The 21,890-nt window shown below is 35.2% G+C and overlaps 1 protein-coding gene across 27 annotated transcripts in view; it reads left to right on the plus strand.

The window, feature by feature from the left end:
• The window catches only part of SORBS2 (sorbin and SH3 domain containing 2), a 248,101-nt gene that overhangs the window by 197,878 nt on the left and 28,333 nt on the right, over positions 1–21,890 (plus strand). For 17 of the 27 annotated variants that reach the window (XM_060183700.1, XM_060183701.1, XM_060183708.1 and 14 more), the window contains 8 exons: positions 4,731–4,777; positions 7,698–7,885; positions 10,654–12,231; positions 13,344–13,432; positions 15,022–15,068; positions 17,680–17,794; positions 17,879–18,007; positions 19,955–20,158. In XM_060183700.1, coding sequence (XP_060039683.1) covers positions 4,731–4,777; positions 7,698–7,885; positions 10,654–12,231; positions 13,344–13,432; positions 15,022–15,068; positions 17,680–17,794; positions 17,879–18,007; positions 19,955–20,158 — 2,397 coding nt within the window. The remainder of the gene's footprint in view (positions 1–4,730; positions 4,778–7,697; positions 7,886–10,653; positions 12,232–13,343; positions 13,433–15,021; positions 15,069–17,679; positions 17,795–17,878; positions 18,008–19,954; positions 20,159–21,890) is intronic. The other 10 variants (XM_060183784.1, XM_060183759.1, XM_060183767.1 and 7 more) reach the window with 1 other exon arrangement.

Here is a 21,890-nt window from a genome sequence, read left to right on the forward strand (position 1 = left end):
TCCAACATTCCAATTATAGCTGCCTGCAGAACTACTGGTTGCAGTTCTGCTGTCCAGCAGTATGACCACTACAGTTCAAAATCTTAGTGCATAAATGACAGCCTGTCTTGAGTAAATTGAGGAATAGACTACTAAAAAGCTTCTCAGAGTCATTTTATCATCATGTGGAATAAGTTAAGATCCTTTGATATGTAGATGCTTGTGACTTGTGAATTTACAAATCTCATTTTAATTGTTTCATTTTCCTAGCTGTAATTTGTAAATTTCCTCATTCTGTAAAATCAAGACTAAGATTGACAAACAACTGGCACACATGTCACAACATTCCAATTCCACACTCTCGATGGACATTACCTATTCACCCACACACACACACACACACACTGTAAACCAAGCAGCCACTATAATAGATTATTACTGGTATATGAGAGGAAATATATTTGTCCATCTCTGCACAAGAAAATGTGTGACAATCTGCTAGATGTGAAAAGAAGAAGAAGCATGCCAGGCAATGTGAAATTTTATGGGAATTAGTCAAAGAGAGCATGAAAAGGCAAAAGAATCCAAACTAAAAAGTTTTTACCCTCTCTCTGCAAAGAAAAACAAATTTGCTTATAGACTATTTGTAACTAGTTAGAAGACATAAAACTTGCCCAATACTAGCTACATTAAAGCCTCATTAAACAGATTCTTACAAGTAGTTAGGACGAGAGTAAAGTGGATAAACTTGGTTTTGCACAGTAATCTTTAGTAGATGCAAAAATACTTAATAAATATCTTGTTTTCATTGAAAAATCTTAACGCTATTAAACATATGCAACTGGAAAATAAAACTAGTAGTCTGCTTATGCTGAAAAACCACCAATAACAAATGGGAATTATAATTGAGAAATTGCAGGCATGTTTTCATGAGGCAATAGCTAAATTTCTAGAGTTTTAATTGAAATTCCAAATAATTCCCTCTGAGGCGTATGCATAAAGTCATGTGAAAACAGAGAAATGGTTGAAATAATTATACAATAAATAAAAAGTAGAATAATCAGGAACACCCTGGGCTATTTAACTCAGTCATTTCTAAAAGTTTGTATTTTATAAAAAGACATATTATCTGAAGAAAATAAAAAACAACAAGCAATTCTACCTGTGTGTCATGTCATCACAATGAAGAAATAGTATCATTTCAACATATGAACAAAGAATTCACTTTGAAATTCAATTTGCTCAGATATTTCTAATATTGTTTTTAAGCTGGTTGGTTTTTATGCACTGAAATGGAATTTAGAGATCACCAAGTCCAACTCGCTCATTTTTTTTATTCAATAAAAGTAGAATCTTACAATTTTGAGAAATATGTCTAAAATCACATGGTGAGATGCTGAAAAAAATAAAATACAAATCTCTTAACATTTGTTTCTGTGTTATTTTCTTTATATCACATTTCCTAGAATTTCCAAGAGATATAGAGTTCAATTTATCTTAGAAACAAATTACTTAATACTATTTTAGTGCTGTTTATTGGTTTTTTAATATTTACTTACATACTTGATAGGAGAGATTGAAATTAAGAGGGGTAGGAGTGACTGAGAGGGAGTTTCACACAGCACTACTTCACTGCTAGTGAAGCTCCTCCCCTCCCGCAAATGGGGACTGGGGGCTTGAACCCATGTCCTTGTGCTTTGAAATGTATTCACTCAACAAGGTATGCTACCACCCAGTACCTGTGCCTTTTTCTGTTTGTATTGAGATAACAGTTTATATTATTATATATATCTTAGCAGTGTTTTTTCACTTGACTTCTCTTTTCCACCACTAAAGTATTAAAATTTATCCACCATCATCTATTGGATCTCCTTGAGACTCTGCCAGTTAACAATTGATCTCTGTGGAGTGAATTCTCTAGTAACAGTACATAGTAGTTCTTGTTTGTAAATATAGTAGAAACTTTAAACATTTTCTTCTTTTTATTGACTAGTTCTATTAGTGATTATTGATTTACAAAATTAGAAGGTAATGTGTCTTATTCCACACGATTCCCACCAAAAGAATTCTCTCCCCATTCCCTCCACTGTAAACTGTATTAGTCTTCCCAAGATCACTGATATCTTTATGCATTTTCTAATGTTAAGGTGATATCAAAAATGTCACCTAAACCACTTTGGTTATAACTATGGTTATAATGATTTACAATGATAGCTTTAGGACTCAAAGGAAGTGCCATGTAATTCTGAGAACATGTTATATGTTAACATCATGTTTTTTCATAGTAAAAGCAGTAGGTTCTGAATTCTGCCTTAAATGTCTTTCAGTTACAATATTTCTGGAAAAATATGTAATCCATTAGGCATTCCATTAGCTACCCTTTATGAGCACCTAGTATACCCCATGAATAACAAACTTTTATGCATCAATATACTGAGAAGTTGTTAATTATGGACTTTTTTAGCAGTGTTATCATACCCAGTCTACTGGATCACAAGAGGAAAAATGACTTACACCTATTTTCTGTAGACAATTTTCATTTTAAGAGGTCTATTCATAATGATTATGCATGTATTTAGTCATCAGTCTAAACTCCTTATTGTTTTTCTTTTTAAAATTTATTTATATATTGGATAGAGATGGAGAGAAATGAATAGGGAATGGAGAAATAGGGAGAGAGAAAGACACCTGCAGTGCTGCTTCACCACTTAGGAAGTTTTTCCCCTGAAGGACTGAAACCTTGAACCTTATGTTTTTGTGCATTGTAACATGTCCTCTCTACCAGGGGCACCACTGCTCCTATTGCTTTTTTTATAGTTTAGTACTGGGTGGTTTTTTTGAATCTACATAAAGTTGCACATTGTTTAGGCTCATCACATGCTGGAACTTAAAATTACCTGATCCTTCTAGGGATGCTCTGACAATGTCCTGAAACTGACATTTTTTGATCCTCGCTTGTGGCTTATGGGCAGATGTCCCATGGAAGCTGTGATTCATTCAGATAACAATGCACTGAGGCTTTTCACTGTGGCTCTTCTATCAATATATAGACCTATTATTTCTAAATCACAGTTTAACTATCTGGGTATATTTATTAACTGCTTGCTTATCAAATTAATGAACAGGTTTTTTTTCTGATTTTTATGATTTTTGAGAATGTAGGAATCAAAGTATTTTCAAGGATTCAAAATACTAGAACACAATTTTTAAGAAAATATGCTTTTTGTTTAAAAAAAAGGAGTATTCCCTTGCAGAGAGATTTTTTTGTTTGTTTGTTTGGAGATCTGAAAAATATTAATTCTCATTCACTAAGATAAAATTAAATAAAAATATCAGTTAATAGAAGAAACTTTAGTTTAATGCTAATTTAAAAAATGGAGTTAAAACAGTTGCTTAGGTTCCACTATGTGTTATTTTTAATAATCTGGTATGATATTTCTATGTGAGACCAACAAGATAGTATTTGTCAGATCCTGTCTATCTGGCTAGCATTTATACCTTTCATACAAAGGAGCATTTTCAAGCCAGGATTTCCATTTTTTTTTTATCAGTGAGAGACTTTTTTTGTTGTGAAGAGTTGATCATCATTGATGTCTGAAGTCAACACCATTATGCATATTTGCTATCATTTCTGTACACACCCATTTTACAATACTTCAACATTTTTTTTACCAGAGCACTGCTCAGTTTTGGCTTATGGTGGTACAGAGGGGATTGAACCTGGGACTTTGGAGCCTCAGGCATGAGAGTCTCTTTGCATAACCATTAAGCTATCTACCTTCTGCACTGCAATACCTCAAGTATTCAGTAAATGTTTGTTCTCTCTTGCCTTTTAGATACTTCAGCAAGTATTCCAGTAAATGCTTACATGACTGAAACATTTGTATCTCACACTTATGCTTAATATTTATTTATTTCATTGTACTACATAAAATGAAGGACTATGAAAGTGGTGTGTGTGATAAACATTTAGGCTCATGTGACAATCTGAACTATCTAATCTTTCCTTGTTCCAACAACCATGGAGAGTTAATTTTTTGATAAAAACTTTTGAAAGTTTTTACTTTCAAAAGTAAAAGTAAAAGTAAAAAGTAAAAGTACTACAAAAAGGTTATATTTTGGCTTAACTAAGCACTTACTTAACACTAAGCTAAACTAATTTTAAAAATATAAGTCCATACATAATTTGAGAACCAGTATATATAATTTAATTTCAAGCCAAATCTTATCATTAAAATTTCATGTGTGTGTGCCTGTGTGTGTGCCTGTGTGTGTGCATGTGTGTGTGTGTGTGTTTATCTCCAGGGATTTTCCTTCACTTTTGATTTTTTCAGATAGAGACAGAAAGACAGAGGGAAGGGAAGGAAAGGTATGACAGTACTGAAACCCCCTTCAGTGCAGTGGAGGCTGGACTTGAACCTGAGTCATGTATATGGCAAAGTAGGCACACTGTCCAAGGGAACTATTTTTCCATTCTTAAATTTTGCATTTTAAAAATAATACCTAACTATAATTTCAGTTACACAGAAAACACAGTGTAGTTTTACTATAAAAGAAAAAAAAAGTAGGAGAAAAAGTAGAAATCAAGTTACATGGTTTCTTTTTTGGGAAAACATCTTCATGATCTTCCAAGATATTTTCTAAACTCAATTTTAGTAATATTCTTTTTAGGATTCCCAATTTAATGTCCATGAACACATGGGATATTCGGCAGTAAAAATGTTTACAGAGTTATTATTCTGTTTTAACAGGCCTCCTTGTATCAATCTATAGACAGAAGCCTGGAAAGACCAACCAGGTAAGGATCTTGTTGTATTAAGCAAACAAGATATTTGATAGCAGTTACTCCTTTTCCAGTAATGATCCTATTCATTGAAATAATAATGAAGATTATGCTATCATTTATTTTTATTTTAAGGGAAATGCCTCATGGTTTGGTTTTGTTTCATCATCATTTTAAATGATCATGTGCATGTCACTACACCACATGCAATACATCATCAATGTACAATATCCCTCCACCACAGTCCATTTAGCCTCCTGCTTATCCTCTTCCTTTTCTGGAAACCTCAGTTCTGTTGTTAGAATCTTAGAAGGGTTTGGTTTGGTTTGACTTCGTTTGTTTCCTTCACAGTTTTTCTGTTTTGTTTTATTCTGTTTACTGCCAGAGTTATTGGTGGGGCGCAGTGGCTACATGACTCTACCATTCCCAGTGGCCATTTTATCATTCCTTTTGATAGAGGTTGAGAGACAAAGGGAGAGAGAGAGAAGAGGGTTTCCTTTTGAAGCTTCTCCCCAACAATAGGGGGAACCTAGTTGGTTGAACCTAGATCTTAGTGCATTGCAATGTGTGCAGTTTACCAGGTGAGCCACCACCTGATTCTGCCTTGTTCTATTTATATACCGCATGTGAGTGAAATCATTCAATATTAGGCTTTCTTTTTCTGACTTATTCCACTTAGCAAAATCCTATCCATTTTGATACACATAGCAACGTTTCGTCGTTTCTTATAGCTGAGTAATAATTGAATAATTATGTGTACATACCACAACTTTCATCCACTCATTCATCATTGGCCTCTTGGACTGCTGTCATACCTTAGTTGTTATAAATAGTGCATCAATGCACATAGGGGTGCGTATGTCAGATTAGTGCAGTGAAATTGATGGATCATATGGTTAATCCACTTTTCATATTTGAGAAACCTCCATACTGTTCTCCACAGAGTTCTAACTGCTTTGCATTCCCGTCAAAACTGGTTCCTTTTTCTTTATATCCTTGCCATGTTGCTAATATTGATAGTATAAGTTTATATATTTGTCTGGCATTTTTGTCTTAAAAGATACTATACATATGCTCAGAACCATAATAAAAATTCCCTTCCATTGTAGACTGTTTATAGCATCTTACATAACTAAGCCAATCCTTTTGTTAACCTGACTACTTGCAATTCTTTATTTAAATAAGAAATTTTGGAATTCTCATATAAAGTTTTAAAATAAAGATTATTAGGTAAAACCATTGGAAATTCTTGAGGTTAGAAAATTTGTCTCACAATATTTTATCTTTTTTCAATCTTTTCCTCTATTTTGTCACTCACTTCTGCATATATTAGTTCTGTTGAAGCTATTGTTTACAAGGAAAAGAAACATGATACAAATCAAAACACAGAATTGTGTTACAACATGTTATACTCATAGAATTTTTACTTTAAAAGATTATATAAACACAGAAACCTTCAGTAAATAATTATTAACAACTTCACTCATAAATACTAAAACTTGGAAATATCCAAGATGTCCTTCAATGGATAAATGGATAATCAAACTGTGGTACAGTCATATAATGAAACATTATTCAGCAATAAAAATAGAAATGAACTATAGTCTTGGAGGTTGTGTAGTAGTAGAGAGCAGGACTTACATACAGAGAGTCCTAAATTCAATCCCCAACACCCCATATTCCTGACTGACATTCTGGATCTCTCATATCTTTCTTATTTTCTCTCTCTCATTTCTTTCTCTCACTCTCTCTCTCTCTCTCATTAATACATAAATAAAATGAAATATTTACCAACAGCTGTATACTATAAACAATTAATCCCCCTAATAAAAAATGAATAAAATGAAATATTAACCCAAAAATGAGCACTCTGACCATAACAAAAGACACTGGAGAATCTGGGAAGTATATTTGCTAAATAAAGAAGCCAATCTGAAAAGACTCCATACTGCGTGATTCCACTAACATGACATTCTGGAGAAAGCAGATTTGGACATAGTAAAATAAAAAAATTAAAATCAGTTAAGCATTCATGAAGTGAAAAGAATTTTAGAGGTAGAACACAAGACTTTCACAACAGTAAAGCTATTCTATATGTTACAGTGATGATTAACACATGTCCTTATCTTGTCCTTATCTATTTTTCTAAATTCACATGTTTTTTTTAACACAAACGTGAAAAGTAATTTAAACTATAAATTTCACTTACTTCAATAGCAATGCATTAATATGGTTTGTTGGTTATAACCAATATATTCCAGTAGTAGAAAATGCATATAATAAGGGAAGTGTAGTGCAAGGGGGGAAAGGAATTAGATGGGAACCCTCTGTACTGCCCAGTCAAAATCAATTTTTCTGTAAACAAACTGTTCTAAAAGCCCATTATTTTTCTTGATTCAACATTGATTTACAACACTATAAAATATCATAGCATATCTATGCCTAATATTTATCAGTCTATAATTGTTTTAAGACTCTTATAAAGAAAGATAACGGGGCAGCTGAGTGGTGGCACACTGGCTTAAGCACACAGAATACAAAGTACAAGGACCTGCTCAAGGATCAGGTTCCAGCCCCCACCCAGCTCCCCACATGCAGGGGAGTCGCTTCACAGGCGGTGAAGCAGGTCTGCAGGTGTCTATCTTTCTCTCCCCCTCTCTGTCTTCCCCTCCTGTCTCAATTTCTCTCTGTCCTATCCAATAAAATGGGAGCAGTAGATTTGTAATGCCCGCACTGATCCCCAGCAATAAACCTAGAGGCAAAAAAAAAAAAAAAGAGGAAGAAAGAAAGAAAGATAACAGGAATTCATAAGAACTGCCAATTTTGGATAATGGGTAGGAATTATACCACTATAACGAGCATTTTCCACAAGTCTTTCTGATACCATGTAACCTCCTACAATACCAGCCACACTGATGCTGTTTATTCCTTGCAGTTCTGCAAGCTTGGCCAGTGACTTTAGGAAAAGGAGGAAGAGCGAACCTGCAGTGGGGCCGCCCAGGAGCTTGGGAGAACAAAGTGTAAGCAGGACAAGCCCAAGTCGAGCAGACTTCCAGGGACCCAGTGACACCCTGACAAAATCTTTCATTGGTTATTCTCCTTCTTCCCCATCAAGAGCAAAAGGTAAGCAACAAGTGGACTGAAGTGTAAACAATTCACCAGTCTAAGTTTTAACCTTAGAGTGCCATGACCAGTGATAACTGACCAGAGATGTTTAGCACTTAACTATAGTGCCTTAAATAGAGTTTCAAAACAGCAGTTTTCTTCCTACCTAAACTACTAATTAATCAGACTGGTGAGCCATTTGGGAAGATTAAAGTACTCTTATAATTACTTAATGCTATGACTTCTAAATTTGTGGTTTTTGAAAAAAAAAAAGAAATATCAAACAATTTATTGTCAGGCTATTATAATATTAAATTTTTAAACATTCACATATTGTCCTATTTTTCTTATGTTGCTACACTAGAACTAGTGAATTTAATCAAATGTAGAACTAGGAATTAAAAGCAACACCCAAGAAAAGTGTCACCCAAAATACAAACTGGGTTTTTTATTAAATTAATTCAAGAAAGAAAATTTGAACCTATTGAAGTCATTTCTTTAGTTATTCAATCAAATGTAGAACTAGGAATTAAAAGCAACACCCAAGAAAAGTGTCACCCAAAATACAAACTGGGTTTTTTATTAAATTAATTCAAGAAAGAAAATTTGAACCTATTGAAGTCATTTCTTTAGTTACTTGCCTGTTATGTTGGTCAGCACTCATATAAACAGTAGAAAATGCATATGTTCTAACACAGAATTCAGTTAGCCATAGTCTCTTAGTAAGAACTACCTGGTTTCAAGCCATAATTAAAAAGGAAACTGTCACCAAATCCATATGGCCCATCTCCTCTCTGGAAATTCACTGAGGGTGTTGAGACGAGATAAGTTTCTTCTTCAGGTCCTAAAATATTGCTTGGTGCCATTATAACAGTAACACAGCCTGATGGAGACTGAACATTAAACCAGTATCTATACATACTTAGAATTAAACAAAATTGGAGAACTTCTGTCTCTTGCAATTTTATAAGGTTGAAAAATACAAGAAGGGTTGGGTAGTGGTGCACCTGGTTAAGTGCACACATTGCTGTGTGCAAGGAACTGGGTTCAAGCCCCTATTTCACCTGAAGGGAGAAGTTTCATGAGTGGTGAGTGTCTTGCTCTCTCCCTCTGTATTTCTCCCTCCCCTCTCAATTTCTCTCTCTCTGTCTCTCTCTATCTCTCTTTCTGTCTGTCTGCCTGTCTCTCTCTCTCTCTATATATATATATATATATGTGTGTGTGTGTGTGTGTGTGTGTGTGTGTGTGTGTATGTATATATCCAAAAATAAAGAAATGTATAAGTAAATAACAAATGTGTTTCAAAAAAAAGATTAAAAAGAAAAAGACAAGAGAAGCATATGAGAGTTTCAATAAAATAGCACAGATTCAACTACAGTTGTCAAATGTGGGTGATAAAAATACCACATGGTAATTAAAGCTAAATGGTAGCTGACTTATTTTCATTGCAAATTGGTGCTCTACCAGGCTGAGCCATCTCCCCACCCCTTACTTTGCCCTGCTTTGATGATGAAGTCAGGAGAAGTAGGAGCGCCAGTCTTTTCAATAGTCAGTGCTGCAAACACCAAATAAAAGACTAAAAGGGAGCCCCCTTCAGGATCTTTCCTCAAATTAGCAGCTGCCTTTATTCCTTTCCACTCACTTATGCAAATTAATATCCTATGGTAACAAATGGCATCCTATAGTGCCATCAATTTGTTATGTTTGGACAGCACCAAAAATTTAAGTATTTGATAAATTTAGATGTTTCCATTTATCCTAGGGAGCATAAATCTTCTGCCAAATATTATGTACTTATTATTATGTGCTTATTGTCTGCTTTTGAGGAATTTGAGGAAGATTATTAGGCAGGGTCTATTCACAGAGATACTTGCTTCCACAAGTTTTCTTTCTAAGAAGAAAATGCCCAACTAGGTATAATTTGGCCTTCCATTTATCAGTTAACTCTGCAAAACAAAAATAAAATAATGTATTTTGATATGTATTCCAAATTGAGGTCACATTAAGCTCTCTATTACTAAACTGTGAATGATTTTTAAGTAATAAGATTATTTGACCTTCGTGAAGTTTTAAACTTTATCCAGTTATCCTTATGAAATCAATCTACTTATGAAGGTTAAAGGTAGAGTAATTTAAGGGGTAAATTGCTTTTTAAAAAGAGGCATTATTTTTTTTTTGCAAAAAATTATAGGAGTGGTAGTTCACAATACCTTGATTTTGAAATTTTGAAAATGCATTGTCTGATAGTTTTTTTCCTATATAATGTCCATGAAGAAATATTTAATATAGTTATGGAAGTATTGACTATAAATATGCAAACTGTTCCCTATTATTATAAATCAAATGGCATTCCAATCCTGTCTCTACTAAGTTGATTAAGTCCATAACACTTTTGACATCAATTGCTAAATCTTTAAAATACTAGCAGGTCATGCTTCTAAGAGATACTACTGTGTTTTTGGAAAAACATATTTGCTGAAAGATATATGAGCTATGCAATAAAAAAAATACATGCATCAGCTATATTTGTTGCTTTAGATGCACAGTTTTGTTAACTCTACTGTCTGCAAAGCTATACTTACTAAAAATATATTGCCTTACTTTAGATTTTTTTTTTCTTTAAAGTTGAAGCTACTGTATAACAATCTGTTACTAGATTCAATCACACTAACTGCTTTCTCTTTGCTGTACTATCTGATACTTACTGACATGCTCTCCTCTTTGTGAACCTTTTAACTTCTTCAAATGTCTCTTTTCTACCACCCCATGCTGCTCCGGATTAAAAGGTGGGGATGATAGCAAAATGTGTCCATCCCTTTGCAGTTACTCAGGGCTCAATGGCAACCCTTCCAATGAGTTAGATTACTGTAACACTTACAGACAGCATTTGGATGTCCCCGATGACTCCCAGAGGGCCATTACTTTCAAAAATGGCTGGCAAATGGCCCGACAAAATGCAGAGGTCTGGAGTAGCACTGAAGAATCAGTTTCCCCCAAAATCAAATCGCGTAGCTGTGATGACCTCCTAAATGATGACTGTGATAGCTTCCCTGACCCAAAAGCCAAGTCAGAGAGTATGGGCTCACTGTTATGCGAAGAGGACTCCAAGGAGAGCTGTCCCCTCAGGTGGGCTTCCCCCTACCTCCAGGAAGGCCTTGGTAATGGCAGATCAAGGCTTCGATACAGGTCAGCCCACAATGCCCCTGGGTTTTTGAAAATGTACAAGAAGATGCACCGCATTAACCGCAAGGACTTGATGAACTCCGAAGTGATCTGTTCCGTGAAATCGAGAATTATGCAGTATGAAAAAGAGCAACACACGGGCCTGCTGCATGGCTGGAGCCAGTCCTCCACTGAGGAGGTGCCCAGGGACATGGTACCCACCCGCATTTCAGAATTTGAGAAGTTGATCCAAAAGTCCAAGTCCATGCCAAACTTAGGAGATGAAATGCTATCTCCTGTAAACTTGGAACCAGAGCATAATGGCTTACGTCCCCAAAGGCGATTTTCCATTGAGTCTTTGCTGGAGGAAGAGAATCAGAGTAGACATCCTTCTCAGGTACAAAGAAGCTACATGTCTAAAACCCTGGTGCCAATTCACATTGAGGTCACCAGTGATGAGCAGCCAAGAACTCATGTGGAGTTTTCTGACAGTGACCAAGATGGAGTCGTGTCTGACCATAGTGATTACATTCACGTAGAAGGTTCCTCCTTCTGCAGTGAGAGTGATTTTGATCACTTTTCATTCACTTCTTCGGAAAGTTTCTATGGCTCCAGCCACCATCACCACCATCATCACCACCACCATCATCGGCATCTCATCAGTTCCTGCAAAGGCAGATGCCCTGCCTCCTATACTCGATTCACCACAATGTTAAAACATGAGAGAGCTAAGCATGAAAATATTGAAGAGCCCAGAAGACAAGAAATGGACCCTGGTCTTTCCAAACTTGCATTTCTAGTCAGTCCTGTGCCTTTCCGAAGGAAAAAAAATTCCACTCCCAAAAAACAAACTGAAAAAACAAAATGCAAAGCATCAGTTTTTGAGACTCTAGACTCAGCCCTTAAAGACATCTGTGAGCAAATTAAGGCTGAAAAGAGAAGGGGGAGTTTGCCAGACAACAGTATATTGCACCGTCTTATCAGTGAACTGTTGCCGGATGTTCCCGAAAGGAATTCATCCCTTGGAGCTTTGAAAAGGAGCCCCGTGCACCAGCCTTTCCACTCACTGCCTCAAGATGGTGCTATTCATTGTCAGTTGTACCAGAATGATTGTGGGCGAATGCCTCACAGTGCCTCTTTCCAAGACACCACCAACAACAACTACCATCAAGAAGACCATGAGAGTGTACTGAATCTCCAAGGTGGATGAACTTTTCTTTTTCCTTGTGGTTCAAACACCCACCCTCCAACTCTTTCATTTTTCCATTCTTCCATCTCATCTTTCTTGAGCTGTGAAACCACTTAACATCTGTGTGTGTTGCAGAGCAAATGTTGGTTGTGCAAATATGTCTTACTGAATAATTCTCGTTTGCCCATGTGGTTTTGGACTTGATGTGTGGCTTAAAGTGATCACCTATTCACAAAAATTTACTTATCCAAAATCAAAACAGAACACTATTTAGAAGTTTAATGTTAGTGTTAAAACAATAATTATTTGCACCAAAATTCAACTGAATGAACATATTATCAGTTCTGGAAGATTTCAAGACAGAAACCACCATTGAATATCAGTGCCTTAAAGAGACCAACAACTTTGCATTAGCTTTTTCTGTTGTAAAATGAGTGTAAATAGTTTAGCAACTAACCTTTTCCTTGACTTTTTATATAACTTAAAAGTCACTAACTCAATAAATAACTTTCTCACATTTTTACAGGAGATAATATGCCAAAACATTCTGGAAGAAAAATTGACATAGACAACATAGTAATTAATGGAAAATTGAAGAATAATATAACTTTCTAATACTTTTTTCCATATAGACAACTGAACACAATTGAAATACAAATTTTTGTGAATGTATCTTTAAGCTATATGTATAAAAGGCTCATTTCCATCACTCAGTATATTCATTTCTTTTCCATTACCTTATTTATTTATTTATTTTTCCCTTTTGTTGCCCTTGTTGTTTTTTATTGTTGTAGTTATTATTGTTGTTATTGATGTCGTCATTGTTGGACAGGACAGAGAGAAATGGAGAGAGGAGGGGAAGACAGACAGGGGAGGGAAATATAGACACCTGCAGACCTCCTTCACCAGGTGCTGAAGTATGATTATATCAGCAGTACCTCAGCTATTTCCTCTTTCTAAATGCTCTCTTTGTATGTCGTATATTTGTTTTATACCCCTTTTCTATTGTGATGTCTCTCCATATTGAAGGTAAAAGTAGTTGTCTCCAGGAAGAACAATTAAACAAGTTTGCTTGTCAGTCATTACGTGAATATTCACTCTGTCCTATTCTATCCTTTCCAATAGACCGAGAGTCTCCTAGAAGTTACTCATCCACTCTGACTGACCTGGGGAGAAGTGCATCAAGGGATAAAAGAGGGACTCCAGAAAAAGAGGTAATTCATTTAAGCAGTCAAAGTTTTCTTTTAAAGCCACATACTTGATCTAAGTTATGCCCAGTGACAAACCCAGATTTAAAACATAGAAATAATAACAGAATGCTACAAAGTTTTCCCTATAGCCTGATCATTAGAGCCTCCATTTCCCTAGAGCCTCCATTAATCTCAAGTCTGGCCTTAGATGCAATGTCCCCTCCCCCAATTATGGCCAAATTTTGGCAAGGAGGAGTTCCTTATATCTTGACCAGAAGCCCATTTCTGGATTAGCAGTGAGTATGAGTGTTGAGTTGGCCACTCTATGGCCAACTTTTTGGCCTGCTCAAATTTCTAGCCCAGTATTCTTCAGAGAGCCACAGGTTAACTGTGTTGCAAATCAGTGTAAACTCTACATAAATCTTCTTTGCTCCATTGTTTTTGTTGGAGAAGATTTCTGAAAAAAAAAAAGAAGAAAGAAAAAGAAAACAACCACTGACCTTGAGAACCACCTACCCTGTCCCTCTCCATGGCTCTGAGGTAGGGCTAGAAATTCAGGCTTCTACTACTATGGCCATGAAGAACATTATTATTATTATTATTATACTTTTGAAAAAAAATATTTTTGAAAGACAACAGAGCATTGCCCCATCATTTTATGTGATACAAAGGATCAAACCCAGAACCTCAGTAAGAAGGGCATGTGAGTTCTACTAATGAGTCACACCCCCATTCCAAGCATAAAAGTTTGATGGAAACCATTGCTACAATGATGGAAATTATTGATACAAGCTAGTTTTGAACTGGCTTCCAGTATAGGAGCATCTCTACAGGTCTGGTATAATTCAGTGACTATGAGACACTCAAAGAAGTTAAAAAATGGTCCAGGTTTTCTAGTTTTCCAGAATTAAGGAGTAAGAGAGTGGAGTGAGGGGAGTATTAGGAAGTGGGTAAAAAAAAGAGCTAGAGTAGCTAGCTATGGGGACCAAGGAGTATCAGGTAGACCTTTGATCCTAGAAGCTTGAGAGTGGGCCTATGCCATATCATATCATGATGAAAATATAAGTAGCTGAAGAATTCCTGAACCTTTCAGGGAATGAAGTTAATGAAGTCTATACTTTTGTCCAACAATTCGTTTCGCAGGGAAACTGATTCTAATGTTCCTTTGCTGTGTTAATCTTTAGAAAAAATGGATTACTTCCTTCATGACTTCTTTTCAGTCATTTTATTATGACATAGAAGGAGTTGTTTGAATACATAAGAGAGAGCAATTGACCCTCCACAGTTATACCAGCAACATTTTTTGATGACAGTCAAAATTATAGTTTGGATAGAATCCTCTTTACTCATTTTATTCCTTTCTCTATTATGGCTTCCATTTACTTTAGTATCTAAGATGAACTGTAATATTCAGTAGTTTGAGTGTTATCTATTATATTCCTGTTATAGCTAAACTATCTAGATGAAACACTAGTTTATCTTATTTAATACAGGATTACTATATATATATATATATAATCATTTCCTTACTGTCATATTCTTAACTCATGTGAAGCTACTTTCTGTAGAAAAGTTCAAAATTGAAGTCAGTGCTAACTGTTCGTCTTTTTCAGAAACTGCCTGCAAAAGCTGTTTATGACTTTAAGGCTCAGACATCCAAGTACGTAAGACAAGTTTTCATCACATGGTGTTAGTTTATTTTAAATACTATACTAATACTTGAAGAAATAGGCATTGTGGGGGTCAGGAGGCAGCACACTGGGTTAAGCGCACATAGTATGATGTGTAAGGACCCCAGTTCGAGTTCCTGGCTCCCAACCTAAGACCAAAGGTCAGGGAATCTCACTCTCCACACACTGTGTGTGAGATACGGCACATATGAAGCACCCCTACTTTTCACAATGGTCTTTTTAAAGCGCTTAAAAATTAATTTTTCAAAAAAAATAAAATTTCAAAAAAAGACCTGAGTTCGAATCCTGGGCTGCCATATGGGAGTATCTGCAGGGCTGAAGCTTTATAAGGGGTGGAAGAGTGTTACTATGTCTCTTGTTCTCTTTCTCTCTGTCTCTGTCTCATACTTACTCTGTATCTTACCTTCTATCTCAAAAAGAATAAAAGCACAATATCCAAGTTAACTCTCTTGCTGTCTTGCAATTAAGCATTTTAATTGATGAGAAGAAGTCTGCATTTGCTATCTCTGTTGTCTTTCTCCACTATATATTGCATGCAAATAATGAACCAACTCCAGATTCTGAATTGAACAGTGCAGAAAATTTGAGAGTAGAAAGGCAGATATGTAAGAACATGGGTTTCTTGGAAAATGATAGTTGGTGCCCTCCAACAAACATAATTGTCAAAGCAGAGTAAGAAACAGAAACATTTACCTGGATAATGAAATCAAAATAACTTAAGATAATAAGCAATCAGTGCTCATGTCTCTACACTTAAAACCTGTTTATCTTTGTGCCTCCATTGAAAAAATAGAAACATAAACTCTTTTTTGTTATATGAAATAAATTATTATCAAGATAATCTACTGAATTTTCTGTCATCCTGGTACAAGAATCCAGAAATAAATATAATAAATATTTTTGCTACTCCCACAGTAAGGCTAAATGTATTTCCCTTATTGTAAGCTTAGCATATAAAGACAGAAACAGGGAAGTCACTAAATAGCTACCAAGTTTCAGGATAAAAAGGAAAATCAGTGCAGAACTCATCTAGCTCAAGCTTCACAACTCCTCTACTAATGACTAACAATTACCTGCCCTAGTCTTTGAATTTCATGTTAGTCCACTTGTAACTTACGTGAGGAGTGGTGTATTTACATGTTCTTTTGAAATAATTTCTAAAGTTAGAATATTCTGAATGAATTCTAATAATTTGCAAGAAAAGCCCTTCTTTTACTGGCATGGACAGATTTTTTTATTATGTAAATATTACAATCAAATGCAGGTCTAATAAACATGTTTATTTTTTTTACTGTGTTGCATAAATTGTTTTAATTCTCTGCATTTATTAATTCATTTAAAACTTAAAAAGCCCAGTAGACTATAGGGATGGGTTAATATCATAATTTTATAGTGAGGATATCCAAAAGAAATACATCGGCACAACATATATGGCTTTGGATTACAAGGTGGTGGTGTCCTTGTTTTCCCAGAGCCTGGCTCAGTTCTGGCTCAGTTATGAAAGACTATTTGTATAACCATTATGCTGTCTCCGCAACCTAGATAACAGTTTTTCTAAGTACCAGATCTAGCTTTCATGCCTAGACACAGGAGTAAAGCTTGTAACTGTTACAGATATGGAAACAGTCCAGTGCCCAACAATGGATGAATAGATGAAGTTGTAATACACAGACACACACACACAATAGCCTACTATTCAGCTTGGGGGAAAAAAAAAAGATAAAATCTTGCTTTTTTGGAGGTCAGGTAGTAGCTCTGGGTAGAAAACACATGTTACCATTTATGAGGATAAGGGTTCAAGTCCCCAGTCCTCACCTGCAGGACAAAGCATACAGGAGCAGTAGAGCACTGCTACAAATGTCTTTTCTCTATATCTACCTTTCTAGCTCTCTCTTTCAAGAAAAAAAAAAAATGTTTTCCAGGAATAGCAGAGCCAAGCAAGCACCAAACTCCAATGATAAGCTCAGTGGGAAAAAAAATAATTAATAATAATAGTAATAATAAAAATAATAGGTGGAAGTGGTCCTTTGGACTGTGAAAAAATAATAATTAATAATAATAATAACAGGTGGAAGTAGTCCTTTGGGCTGTGGTGGAGAGATATTGCTTCTTTGATTATGAGTGTCATGGTAATATACATTTGAATAGATGGTAAACTGTACTTCTAAAGCATATACAGTGTGATGTGAAGGAATCATGTTAAGTGAGGTGAGAAAGATGAGTACTGGATGACCTCACTCACAGGCAAGGACAGAAAGGAAAAACACAAAGTATAACTAGGACTGGCTGTGGTATACTGCACCAAAGCAAAGGATTCTGGGAAAGGAGGGCAAGCCAGGGTTTAGGGGTGGGGAGAAGCACTTTGAGGTCCTGGTACATGATGGTGGAAATGAACTTAAGTGAAGAGTGAGAATGTTTTGCAGACATTTATCATGGGGAGATGAGAAATTGTACACATGTCAACAACTATACAGTAAACTATTAACCCTGCCAATAAAGTGATAAAAGAAAAAAAAATTAAGCGAAAAATTGCTACCCACCAAGGGGAAAAATAAAATATTTTAAACATGTCTCTTGCAGGGAGTTGTCATTTAAAAAAGGAGATACTGTCTATATCCTCAGGAAAATTGATCAAAATTGGTATGAGGGAGAGCACCATGGGAGAGTGGGCATTTTCCCAATCTCATATGTAGAGGTATGTCCTTTCCCCTCCTTCTTGAATTGATGTTGGTTCTAAAGCCACCACAGGTTCAGAATAAATGCATCCTTTTCTTCACAGAAGCTCACACCTCCTGAAAAAGCACAACCTGCCAGACCACCGCCCCCAGCACAGCCTGGAGAAATTGGAGAAGCGATAGCAAAATATAATTTCAATGCTGACACAAATGTGGAGCTCTCGCTGAGAAAGGTAACCTGACTGTCACCTTCATTTGCTGCACTGGAAAGCCTCTATCTTTCCAAAACCGAAATACTTATGTTATCTTCTTCCTTAGATACTATGAATTCCCCTCAATTTCTAGAAAGGATTTCAAAATGACACCTTTGTTTACCCAAAAAACCTATACGCCTGGGGATTTGAGACCCCAGGTGCAGTCCTCGCTATGGTTATATGCTGTTGTAAACAACATGTGGCCTCATTTAAGGTTAAACAAAAGAGAGGTTTATTCATGAAATCACTGTAGACATGAAGGAGAAGTCTAGTTAAGAAAATGAGCAAAAGTCCAAAGTCCACAACTAAGCTACCCAAGATCACCATGTGAAGAGAGCAAGATCATTCTGGAGCCACACCAACAGCAGAGTGCCATGATGAAGGGAATCCAATCAAGAGAGTGAGCTGCTGTAAGACCTTGCTTATATAGTCCCTGCACCCACATTCCCTTGTGTGATCAGTCTAGGGCTGATGTCATTCATATGCTAATTATGTCAAATTCCCATTGGGGTCACTACAATATGCTAGACCTGAGCAGTGCTCCGCTCAAAATAAAGAAAGAAATAAAATGCCTGAGGCACTGTCACTTCCCACTCTCATACCCTCCAAAGGAGGCCCCCTGCATGACGCAGGACTTCTTTCTGTGCTTTAGTTTGGAGGCTCCACACTTTCCCATGGATCTGAATATATGTCAAGGAGTTATATGTGGGAAAGCATTAAAAGGAAAAGCATCTGTTTGGGCATTTAACTAAGCGTGTATAGCATAAGACATACAGTACAGAAGATTATATTTGAGGATTGGTAGCATAAAGGAACATACAACAGCAGCATAATGGAAGTGTTCACATACCTTTGTCTGAGATGACCACTTGCCTAACTAATTCTAGAGAACAATAGGCAAAGTGGTTCTAGAACCTTTCAGGCCTGTTGATAAAATCCTTAACCTGGAACGTCAAAGGGAAATAATACTGTTCTTGTTTGGACAGAATTCAATCATTCTCCCTTTTTAATCCTTATTCTGCATCATCAATGGATTCTTATCTATCCTCCATATGCCATTACACAAAGTGTATCAACTTGCATTTCATATTTAAAGAGAAGCTTCCATGAATGAAGTTTATGGTATGAGCAACAGCTAATCCTTGGTGTATTGCAGAATCAGTGCAGTTTTAAGATTTGAGATGACTAAACATTTTTTCAGTGCATTCTGCTCAATGGTGCTGGGACAGTTCAGATAAAGGAGGGTGGAGATGGCGAGAGGAAAAGAAAAAAAAAAGAGAATTTTCATTTTTGAGAATCAGGAAACCTCCCTACTGTGCTCAAGATTTGATTATGTAGTTTCTCCATGGTCCTTCACAGGTGCCCACATGTGCCTGTCATCCACTGGATGCAGCTAGAGAGTGTTGACATTCAGTAATATGTTCTCTATTTTTTCGAGGTCACAGGTGGCTTGGGGCAAAATTTAAGCAAGGTTTTGTGACACCTACTTGATCACTGTAGGTAGCAGAAATGGCGGTTGTAGGATGCCCTGTTACTGCAAAAACTATTGGGTTCAATTCAGATGATGAGTAACCACTGTGACATGACCACCTTACACATCACAAGCAGAGAAGCAGTGCTGTTTTCTCTCTCTCTCTCTCCCTCTCTCTCTCTCTCTCTATATATATATATATATATATATGTATATATATATATATACATATATATATATATATCTTCCTTCCCTCTCAGTTTCTCTCTGTCTCTATCCAAAACAAATAAATGATATGTTAAAAAATAAATAGTAAAATCTTTACAAAAACTGGAACTACACATATTCCCAAGTGGAAAATGATTGTAAATTTAAAAAAAAAAAAAAAAACATTAACACTCAAATTTTTATGGTATCAAACCTCTACTTATGATTTTTTCCTATATTTGTTACAGGGAGATAGAGTTATTCTTCTTAAAAGAGTTGATCAAAACTGGTATGAAGGTAAAATTCCAGGAACCAACAGACAAGGCATCTTCCCTGTCTCCTACGTAGAAGTCATCAAGAAGAATACAACCAAAGGTGCTGAGGATTACCCAGACCCTCCAATACCCCACAGCTATTCTAGTGATAGAATCCACAGCTTAAGTTCAAATAAGGTAAGAAATATTTCTAGCCTATTAGTATATTTTGAGTTTGGAATAACATAATAACATAACTAATCCATATTTTAGGCCATTAAACTAGAACACCACACCTACTGTAAAACAAAAGATTAATATGCTGTTTCTAAGTGTATGATTTACAGTAGCCTCTCAAATGGGTTCTGGTATAAAGCTTTAATGAAATAAATTTAGTAATACTTGATTGTGATCACTTCATTTTTTATTTGAAATACTTATTATCACAAAACCCTATGATACATGTCTATGTGTTTCTGCTTTCTGAAAGCTTTTTCTGAAAAGTTTTTTTTTTAATGTTTTTCTAAAGCTTGATTTTGTTTATATCTGCTTAATCTATGTGGATTCCATATTATTTAGTATATAGGTAAGTCAAAATGGTTTATTTCAACTACACATAGTGGTTAGGTTGATGAAATTCTCTGAGTCTCAGAGGATATACAGAAAGAGCTACAGTAAAACATTTTAATTAAATTCTATTGAGTTTGTTTATGCATATGAATAAAATGACACAGGTTATTAGAAGCCCTCAAATTTCTTAGATTAGTTTTAGGGTAATAATATTCCTGTCTCACTTGAGCTAGTAGCTAGAGATAATTATCTCTCTCATTATGTAATCTTAAAAGGACTCTGTTTCCTAAACCAGTTAATTGTAAACAGCCATTTTCCTACTTTCTCTACTTACAAAGTAATTTTTTCTTAATTTTCTATTGAATTATAATGTATTTAGATATTTCTTTTCATTGCCTTCCAAGTACATAACATCAAATTACTAAGGAACAATTTCTACAGTATTGTAATTAACTCCAGTATAAAAAATATTTTTAGAAGTTAATAAGTTTTATACTTTATTTGCTATTTTATCTGATATCAAGACTGTGATGCAGAAAAATAAATCTTCTAGATTTTAGCTGAATAACATCAACATTTTAGACATTAGTAAAGTGTGAAGTCTTTTCATGTTCTAGTGCAAGATCATTTCAAGATAGCATCCCTGGTGACTATAACCGTGGCTTAAAAATGAATCTTAAAGGATTTTACATAAGTGAATGATAAAAAATATATATACTATCTTAAGAAAAGTGTTTTTAAAAAGGGCTAAGGCTAGTCTTTTATTTATTCTACTGTTCTTTGAAGATTGGTATCAGTTGCAGGGTAATTACTCTCAGTCTTTTAATCACAAGATAATTAAACAGTTTGGTACTATCCTATTTTTTGAATGATTATAAAGTTATCCAGAATCATCTTTAGTGTATTTATTTCAATCTCAGAGGTTAGCATTTAAGATCAATATATTTACTTCATGAATTCCTACTGAAAAAAATTATCCATGTGTTTGTCTTATCCACCAGTTATCTTTAAAAAAAGAACAAATAAATTTCAAAGTAAAATATCATAAAATAAAAAATAGAAATTATGTAAATGGGAATATGTATGTATCTGCAAAGACTTGTTAAGCATTTAAAAAATTATTTCAAATGTCCTCATTTTAAATGACAATATAGTATTTTAGATCACAATGATTTAATTTTTGGCATGAAGATGATATAAATGTATTTAGTTCCCCACATTTCTTCATAGAATATAAGGTCTTATAAATAATTATAACTTTCACTAGTAACTAGTATTTTTTTCTTACTAGTTTGAAAATCTTTAAAATTTTACTCCATCATTTTAAAAAAATGCATAATGACTGGTGATTTATGCTATA

The sequence above is a fragment of the Erinaceus europaeus genome, chromosome 2, assembly GCF_950295315.1.
Source record: "Erinaceus europaeus chromosome 2, mEriEur2.1, whole genome shotgun sequence".
Classification (NCBI taxonomy): domain Eukaryota; kingdom Metazoa; phylum Chordata; class Mammalia; order Eulipotyphla; family Erinaceidae; genus Erinaceus; species Erinaceus europaeus.